General features: G+C 38.7%; 1 protein-coding gene and 1 non-coding gene across 2 annotated transcripts; both read right to left on the reverse strand.

The window, feature by feature from the left end:
* Positions 1–47: 47 nt before the first annotated feature.
* Positions 48–129, reverse strand: trnas-aga (transfer RNA serine (anticodon AGA)). The gene has a single exon. It is a non-coding gene; the product is annotated as a tRNA-Ser (tRNA).
* Positions 130–3,501: 3,372 nt separating this feature from the next.
* Positions 3,502–9,841, reverse strand: LOC144519127 (uncharacterized). Its single transcript, XM_078252044.1, has 5 exons — positions 9,715–9,841; positions 9,332–9,468; positions 6,926–7,154; positions 5,877–5,980; positions 3,502–5,313 (listed from the first exon to the last, which is right to left on the reverse strand). The coding sequence occupies exons 1-5, from the start codon at positions 9,758–9,760 to the stop codon at positions 5,140–5,142; spliced, it is 690 nt and encodes a 229-aa protein (XP_078108170.1). The 5' UTR covers positions 9,761–9,841; the 3' UTR covers positions 3,502–5,139.
* Positions 9,842–9,893: the final 52 nt, after the last annotated feature.

Consider the following 9,893-nt stretch of genomic DNA (forward strand, 5'->3'; position numbering starts at 1 on the left):
TGAAGGGAAACATACGTTTTTTGATTCAAGAAAAGAAAAAAACACTACGTTGTCGGCAGGATTCGAACCTGCGCGGGGAGACCCCAATGGATTTCTAGTCCATCGCCTTAACCACTCGGCCACGACAACCGGATAACGCTTTACGGGTTAACAAAACGATTTTAAACAGTGACATATAAACCAGCGGTATGAAAGAATAACTTCTGAATGAGTTGTCTCATAACTGTTTTGAATATGATATTACAGCTAATTGTACAGGATTTGATTTTTTTGATTTTACGGTAAAAAAAATAAAAATAAATCTATATCTCACAGAGCAGTAGCAGTAGCAGAAAGTTATATAAATAAAATATATTTGTAGATAAAGGCCTTCCTTGAAAATAAAATAGTAGTTATTAAAAGGGTCATGAAATAATCCTAGAGTGCCCCCTGGTGGACAAATGAAATAGCCTGTTTTCAGCAGACACCACGTTAGGCTACAGTTAGCGTTAGCAAGCTATCATAAGTAAACGTTAACATTGATGTAGCCTACTGCCTTATTGAGAGTGAAAAAAGATTTGTCTTATATTCTTTAATGAGTAGCTATGATGCTGAATTGTTTAATAATTGTAGTTTGTGTCACGTGTTTGTGAGAATTTAAAAATCAAGTTTTGGGGTGGAAAAAACAGTCAAAGTTCCCGTTAGCTACAGGATACATCCATGAGCTAGCTGACATGTTAGCTCAGCTAGCTAACGTTTACTTTGACGTCCAATTCAAGACACCAGAATTATTTTCAACGTTAGCCTTCAACAAATACAAATTATTTCATTCACAATCAGTAACATACTCACACAGTCCTCTTGTTGTTCGAGTCGTCCACCAAACTGAGTGAAATACTGTAAAGATCCGTCCATGTTTGCGGTCTTAACTCCCCACTTTAGTAACATTAAGTACCGTGTGGCCGCTCACTATATATTGTTTTGCGTTCTTCACTAAACCTATTCAGCCTCTTATTTTTCTTCTTATGTTAACAGCTATCTTCTTTTGTATATATTTGTTTCTGTATTTAGCTTGTGTTTGTTTCATATTAATGTTCAATCACTATGTTTGTTTGTTTGTTTGTTTGTTTACAGTTTTTTACAATCACTTTGGCACTAATGGTTGTAGACACAAAACTCACAACCAATGATCAAAATACACTTTTTTCAATTGCTTGGATACAATACACATAAACCAAAGATCATTTGTTCATTTAACAAAGATCACCTGTTCAATATGACGCAACTTAACATCAAAGTATTACTATTTCAAAAAGATGACCGTCTATTCATTTCATTACAATCATCTAACTATCTATCGATACAACTGCTCAAAATGATAAGTAACTGTTGCATTACTCTTAATGCATAGTTGTATGGAAACAGACAAACAATATTCCATGTTTAGATCATGAAAGTTTCAAGATAACGAGATTCATTGTCACCCATTAGTGTGGAGCATGAACCAATTAGACTACATTATCTATGGATGTAATATTTCATCATCATTCTTTACTGTAATGTACTACTGTTTATCAGACACTGTTTCTATGGTCCCATGTACCACCTTTACTGTAATGTACTACTGTTTATCAGACACTGTTTCTATGGTCCCATGTACCACCTTTACTGTAATGTACTACTGTTTATCAGACACTGGTCCCATGTACCACCTTTGAGACTATTTACAGTATTGACAGTACTGCACTGTATGCATGCAGGCCCTTGGAATTGCTTGTCCAATTCTGCCAACTCGTTACTGATGATTGAGATATATACTTTATATATATATATATATATACTGTATATATACATATACTTATATATACTCGTACCACATTGTTCACCATGCCCGAAGGTTTTTTCCAAGATGTTTGGCTAATTGCAATGTAGATGAGAACCTGCGGCCAAATCCACAAGACAGAGTTAATGAATATGTAGAAGTACAGTAATCACTTCTTTGTTTTTCTTTTTACAGTACAAGCAAGTTGAGGAACACTGCATTTGATGTTTTACAGTACTGTCTTTTCTTTTCTTGTAGCTAATTATTTTGCTTTATTCAAATGAACCTATGTTGTGATCGTACTGTATTGTTTTTCATCAATACATTTCAGGTTTGTCTGTAGTATTCGCTCTACTACTGCAGTACTTTTACAGGGATGTATTTACATCTAGTACCATAATGAAACATGTATCACCTATTTTGTACGACAATATTTAATGATTGTACGAACGATGACCCAGTGAAACTACGGGTAGCTTGTGTGTGGCTGATCTAAAGTCACGTTTCAATGGGATTTCACTATAAATTAGTTTTTTGAACCAATGATTGTGCAAGTGCAAGATTTATTTAAAGATATGAATGCACAATGCAATGTTTTGAACATTGGACAGCCTGTGTTACAAGTGATGATCGTTTTGAGTTTTGTGTCTAGAGTTTTGAAAAATGACGTCAAGGTTCTGAAATTAGTAGCAAAGTGATTGTAAAAAACTGTATGTATGCACCATCCATCAAGGCAAATTCCTTGTAAAACTTACTTGGCAATAAACCTTTTTTTCTGGTTCTGACAACATGCTTCAGTTGATATCTTGTTACTTGTGACATAATATAAATTAAATGAATTATTAAATAAAAAATAAATAAATAACGTTTGGTTAAGTTACTGTAATCCTGTGTATATAATGTTCTTATTTAATGTATATTGTGTGTGTGTGACTGTGTGTGACATTGTGTGTGTGTGACATTGTGTGTGTGTGTGTGTGTGTGTATGTGTGTGAGACTGTGTGTGTATGTGTATGTGTGTGTGTGTGTGTGTGTGGGGGGGCTGTAACCCAGTAACATCTATGTGGCTTCTTTTGCGGAGTATAAGCTCTATAATTGCTTTATATGTCAGTCATATACATCAGAGGAATTGTTATTTTCACTGAAAATCTATAATTGTTTCATTTAGTAGGCCTAGTTGTTTGCATAATGAGTATAACTACAGCTAGAAGTCTCTGAAAAGACGAAAGGTTGACACCATCTCACATCTAAAAACAATCTGTCAAAGAGTCACTGAGTTTTCAGTCACAGGCTAGAAGATCGGGGGATCTTACAGGGTCACAGTAACGGTTAACTTCACTGCCAATGAACACACCTAATGACCTTTGCTCGCAATCTCTCTGTTTTACATGAAGTGTTATTTTGAAAAAGTCCCGCTGCATTTAAGTGATGATTAGGCGATAGTAAAGTGTCACATTGGGGTTGGAAGAAAAAGTACAGGTTATGCTTACCTGCTGCAAATATACGCCTCAGCAACGGAAACAGAGCGTGGTTTTGTTAGAGATGTTAACTTCCCCAGAAACTAAAGTTTGAACTGACATTAATACTGTGTGTGATGGGGGGGGGGGGTTCCATCAAGTGTGTGTATCCTGTGCAGGGCTGCGGGCGCTTTAAATGAAAAAGTTACGAGTGGCATTGAGATAAGAAAAACTACATTTCAATGAATTTTCAAAGTTTTTTTTTTTTTAAAGGAACAAATAACATCCATAAAAAAAATAATGGTAGTTACATTTTAAAGTGCAGTTTTAACTAAACAACAACTTACACCGGTATTTGACAATGGAGACATAAACACAGGCGTAAAACATAGTTCCCTTTGTCTGGGTTTTTTTCTTGGTCTTTGAGATTTCAAAAAAAAACAAAAAAAAACATGTCGTCACAAATTCCAGTGGCTTTATATGAAAAGAGAAGTGTTACAGACATGCTCTCCGTCGGGTTTCCCCCCAGTGAGTCAAAATAAAGGTTAGGTAAAATAAATAGCACACAGAAGAGGTTTATAAAGATGTAATTTCAGTTCTTCATTTGAAAAGGCTCACTTCTCACTGCGGCCAAAAGCATCTGTAGCTAAAGATCTAGAGATTTATAGAACAAAGACTGCTCTGGATGTGACGCTACATGTCATATTTATTTATAATCTTTTAGAATAGAAATGAACAGACCCGGAAACATCTTAGTAAAAGAAATAAGATTCTGTAATGGCTCCTATAATCCAGAGGGGTGTTGTAGCTTCTTTATCAGTCCCACCTGATTGTGGTTCCCACCCTCAGTCATTTTCCATTCATCTTCCATCTTACAACAGGATAAACAGCCCTGTTTACACGTGCGACTTCCTAGGATTCAGCTTGACATGATTGCAAAATGATGCAAAATAGAGCGAGCGTCTGTCCTGAAGCGTCAGAGATCGAGGGGCCCGAAAGAGCTACGGACACGAGACTATGCAACGTTTGAAAGAAAGAAACGCATGTCTCTAAACGTCTCTAACGCGTGGAAAAGTTGAATGTATAAACAATAGAACAGAAAACACACTGGCGAAAAGTCCACACGAACCATCATTTTGTCGCAAAAAATTATGTTTATCAGCACGCACGCACGCGCGCACACACACACACACACACACACACACACACACACACACACAGCAAAGTGCTGCGAGCAATTTGGGGTTCAGTGTTTTGTCCAGGGACACTTCCACGCATGGGCAGGAGGAGCCTGGGGATCCCAACCTGCTGTTACCTGGTCCACCTCCTGAGCCACAGCAACCCCGCTGACCAGCTGCCCGTCCAGTATCACATGTCTGGACTCTCCGGGGAGGAAGATCCCGCTCTGTGTCCACATTTGTTTTAGCTTCTGAAGAGTTTTCTATGAATTGGTCCTTGTCTTCGGCTGGAGCATTTTAAAAGTAGGGGGTGGGGGGGTGGTGGGAATCATTTAATCAATCAGTGATTGTGATTAAAAGTTGTCCAATTATGTAGATTTTTCTGATGCTTATTGGAGGGATTATCCTTTAGCGTTCCACTGACATGCTGCAGGTGAATTTGTAGGTTAAAAGGTGATGGCCCGCATGCTGTCCAAACTGGATTTTAATTTTTTTTCATGAAGATTTTTAATAAATGTCACTAATTCATACGTTTAATCACAAAGGCCGTAATTGAGGACAAGTTATAGATGTTGTAACGTAAAGATGTTGATTCTTATGCTAAAAACAAGCTATGTTTGTGGGGTGGTCTTCCCGGTCATCAGGTGGTCTTCCCGGTCATCAGGCGTCTTTCTTCTGCAGTTTTCCAGAACAGTCTTCTTCTTCAAACGCAGACGCGCTTCATCGTGGGTGCTTTGGACACTTTAGGACCCAGAGTGTAGATCAACTTCAAGTCCTCTTTGTCAAGCAGTTTGAGCGGTGCATTCAACACAATTTCTTTGGTTGTTCGCCATTGTTCGTCTCTGTTTCTTTCTTTGATCATATTCTTCAAACTGCCCTGTGGTGGAGACACGGAAAAAAATACATTTAGAGGAGGAATGTGCGACAGCGTAGCTTTGTGTTGTCACTCAACAGTTCAGAACAACAAACTGATCATTAAGTGAATCCATGTAAACTGAGTTGTTAGAGAAGCTTTGGTCAACCATTTAAATGCTGTTGTGAAAAAGTAATGTAATAAGTAGTGTAATCCCAGGCATTAGTGTGTGTGTGTGTGTGTGTGTGTGTGTGTTTAACTATATTCGTGGGGTCCAAAAACCAGAAATACAGTATACTTGTGGGGTCCCGACAGCTTTCTGGGACCAAAATGCTGGACCCCACAAGTTTAAAGGTCTGTTTGAGGGTTAAGACTTGGTTTTAGGATTAGGGTTAGAATGAGGTTCTGGTTAGGGTGAGGGTAAGGGTTAAGGTTAGGCATTTAGTTGTGATGGTTAAGGTTAGGGTAAGGGGCTAGGGAATGCATTATGTCAATGACGGGTCCCCACAAAGATAGTGAAACGCACTGTGTGTGTGTATATGTGTGTGTGTGTGTGTGTGTGTGTGTGTGTAGACTCCATGACTTACATAGTTTATGAGGAATATCACAAGTGCAAGCATCAGCACCACTGTGGCGGAAATCACAAGGTAAGTGTCCATCATCAGATTTTCAGTGGGAAGGTGGACACAATCTGAAAATCAAAACAGAAATTGAACTTACTCAAGTTCCAACCTGCATGGCTTTCTGTTTGTGTACATTTTAAAGGCTTTAGCATCGGATGAGCTAAGCACATTTAGTCTCGCAAGATTCGCTGAAATCTTGAGAACCGGTTGAGACCAGCAGCTTCAAAACCAATCGGCAGACTAAACGATGATGATGAAGAAGATGTGGTAATAAAATAGCTTTTTTAGACAGATGATTCACCCTATCTCAGCCATGCTCCATCCCCGGAGGCAACGATCCAAAGATCCATGTTTTTTTCACAGTAGATGTAAATGTGATGGTCGCATCTGGAAGTTCCCTGACTCTAATTTAAAAGTCATGGATGTCTCAGGAGGCCAAATATTTGTTTGTTTTTTTCCATTCAGAGAACTGGGAAAGTTTGGAACATCTGCTTGTGGAATCTGAATGAGAACACCTGAGAAAACCCGAGACTTTTACACAACAAATCCTCCAAACCATCCGATGATATCGGTCGTTTATTCCTCCCCATTAATACGAGCCCTCATATCTAAACCAGAGAACGTAAAGATTGCCGTTTTAACCCTCCTGTTGTCCTCGGGTCAAATTTGACCCATTTTAGTTATTCAAGTTAGTTATTCCCCTACTCAGCCTCTCGGCAGCTAAAAATTTTGTTGCATATAGTCGCCTATAGTTAGTTTTATTTTCAAACGGGACACAAACCCGGTCTCCTGGGTGAAAGTCCTGTTTCTACGTCCTTATGCAGAACTTGGCACTCTATACTACGTCACCTTGCTTCCTTCTTTGCTCCGGTCACAACTACTATGGCCACTAGAGGGCTCTGCCACTTTAAAACGTAAATATAGGTCGTAATTGCTGCTTGTACAAACGACTTACGTGGCTGTTTTTTTTTCTTTTTTTTTTTCTTTTCGGGCAGACAAAGGTCTCCGTTTACCTGTGAGAGTGAGGAGCACCTGTCCGTCCTGGTTCTGCTCCCCGACAGGCGCTGCCAGGTGACAGGTGTACAGTCCGCTGTCACCACACGTCACGTTGGGCAGGGTGATGTCCCGGGACTCGTCCAGCAGCATCACCTCTCGCTCCACGCCGCTGTACCGACGCGTCGTGCCGTTCGGGAGGTCTTTGGTCAAAAGGCCGCTGAGACGAGACGACGGAGACTCTCCGACCTGGGACAAACATCGGTACTTTGTTAGATTCATGTACAACAACATGTCATACTGTAATCACAAAAACACTCATCACACGCACACTTAAGCGAGAATTATACTGGACGCATCCAAGGCGTCTTTTTTTTTTCAGCGGTGCGCGACAAAGCGGAAACGGGAGGCCTGAACGTCTTCTGCCAGGACTCTCAGAGTGACTGCAAGTCTCTCTGGTAAACTTATTGGGTTAAGATGAGTTCTTTTATGGTGAATGAAAGGCTTGATCCGACGAAGTAGGTCATCCAATCAAATCGAAGCAAGTTCTGCGTTGTTTATCTTTTTCTTCTTCTTCTAGTCCGTAGAAAGAGCAACGTCGGTAGCCTTTGCTAAGTAGCGCCACCACTGTTCAGGAGAAGACTACAACTAGTGTCGCGAGCACCAGCGCGGGTATAAATAGTCACGGCGATCCCATGACGTCACATTTGTACGCGCCAGCTGGGCTGCGTCCAGTATAATTCTCGCTTTACACACACAGACGCGCCTATTCATGCACACACACGCACCTCCCCCCACCCCCATTGTAAACTGTCCCCTGTAGCGTTTAGTCAAATACTGTCTTTGTGTTCACAAGCTCTGTTTATGTATGTCAAATAGTCTTTGTATACTGTATGTTACATGTCTCTTACACTCATGTAAGGTTCGTGGGGTTTAGTAATCGTTTGTATAACACCTATGGCAAAACTTAATAGAAAATAAAATAAATAAAAGATTCATGTACAACTACGCTGTTCAACATGAAAACCATTTGCACTAAACTGTAATCAGTGATGGACTGTAACTAAGCCAACCGTACACCAAATGTGGAACTATAAAGTAACATAACAGAGAGCAAGACTCTCATGATTTCATTCAGATATTGGTAAATGTGTCTGCGGCAGTGGAATCGCTTGAAAAGTCGTTTTCTGTCTTGACATTCGGGCAAAAAACAGTTGACGTTATCGTAAGTTTGAAGTCTTAATACTATTCATACTTTATACTATTCATCCTGCAAATACACTTATTCTTACTACTATTTTAATGTTACTGCTACTACATTGCACATATCTGTACATGTTCATACATTGTTCATATTACATAGCAATATGTATTCTGCTCTTAAAAGGTAACCGCTAATACACCGCACACATTTATATTTAATTTATACTACTTTAAACCACCTTCTCTAAACCAACTGTATACTACTGTCTACACTGCACTACATTTCTTGTCCTGTCTATATTTGAATATCACATTGCACTTTTCTGCTCTTTTTGCACTTCTGGTTGGACACAAACTGCATTTTGTTGTCTTTGTACTCGTACTCTGCACAAAGACAATAAAGTTGAATCTAATCTAATCTAAAAACTTCTAGTCTGTGACTAAAAACTCAGTGACAGTATGATAGATTGTTTTAGGATGAAAGATGGTGTCAGACTTTAGTCTTTTCAAAGTCTTCTAGTTTAAGGTAGTTCATTTACTCAAGTACTGTACCTAAGTATTTGAAATAACTTGTTCTTTAAGTGTGTATTTCCATGTTATGTTACTATATATTCCCCCTTTTGGAAGCCAATATTGTGCTTTTTACTCCACTACATTTATTTGACAACATTCAGTTATCAGTTACTTTGCACATTCAGATTATTAGAAGTTTTTAAAATTGGCTCCACACTGATGAACATTAAAATGCTCATACATGTTATTTGTTGGTGATAAAAAATGAATGTACGTATGTTTTATAATAATGTAACACTTAGCAAGAAGCCATTCTGCACAATAAGTACTTTTACTTGTAATGCTTTTAAGTACATTTTGCTGATAATACTTACTTTTTTACTGAAGTATCATTTTGAATTCAGGACTTTTTATTTGTTCTAGTTTAGTAGTATTATTTGAGTATTTTCAGACTGCTAATATCCTTGTAAATACTTCCTTCACTGCAACACTTGAACAACTGCCAGAAACTTGTTTTACAGTCTATTTATGAACACAATATGGTACCAGTGCTGCACTTTCAGAAGCAGAGTGAAACAGAATGTAGGCTAATCCAAGCCAACCAATGAATGAAGTGTTTTCTCGTTCCTTGAGCATTTTACACGTAGCCTACAATCTAAAAGATAATACAGTAGTTTTGTTTTTAAGTTTGCCTAAGTGCAGTTATTTACCTTGTACCACCTCACAGCTCTGTATTGGACACCATGCTTGTATTTAGCCGTGCATTGAAGGTCACAGTCCGCACCGGAATACGATACAACCTGCAAAATGTTTTCTGGGACAGCTATGCCCGCAGTGAGACACACACCTGAAGGAATACAAAAAATACGTCAATTAGGTGTATATAAATAATGTGTGTAAAACCTTCAATGTTAGAGGTTTAACTTAAGACACAGAAGACAATACATTAAAGTAGTTCGGTCTATTGGCACAATCTAGCTTTCACATACACAGCAGCAGGTACAGTAACTATCGGATGAAATGTAATTAATGACTTACATTCAAATGCTTTATGGCGGACGTTAAATAGTGAATGTTTTAAAATGTTACTTACACAACAGCGAAGACAGGAGAGCAAAGTTAATAATTTCTGGAGACATGATGATGATGATGATGATAATGATGAAGAATACGATTGAGAAGCTCTGAAACTGTTTTCTGAGACAGTTTTTCCTGTATATATATGCAGCGTAAACGAAACCGTGTGGGCGTGAACACACGGTGCATCTGGGG

The sequence above is a fragment of the Sander vitreus genome, chromosome 6 (genome assembly GCF_031162955.1).
Source record: "Sander vitreus isolate 19-12246 chromosome 6, sanVit1, whole genome shotgun sequence".
Lineage (NCBI taxonomy): Eukaryota > Metazoa > Chordata > Actinopteri > Perciformes > Percidae > Sander > Sander vitreus.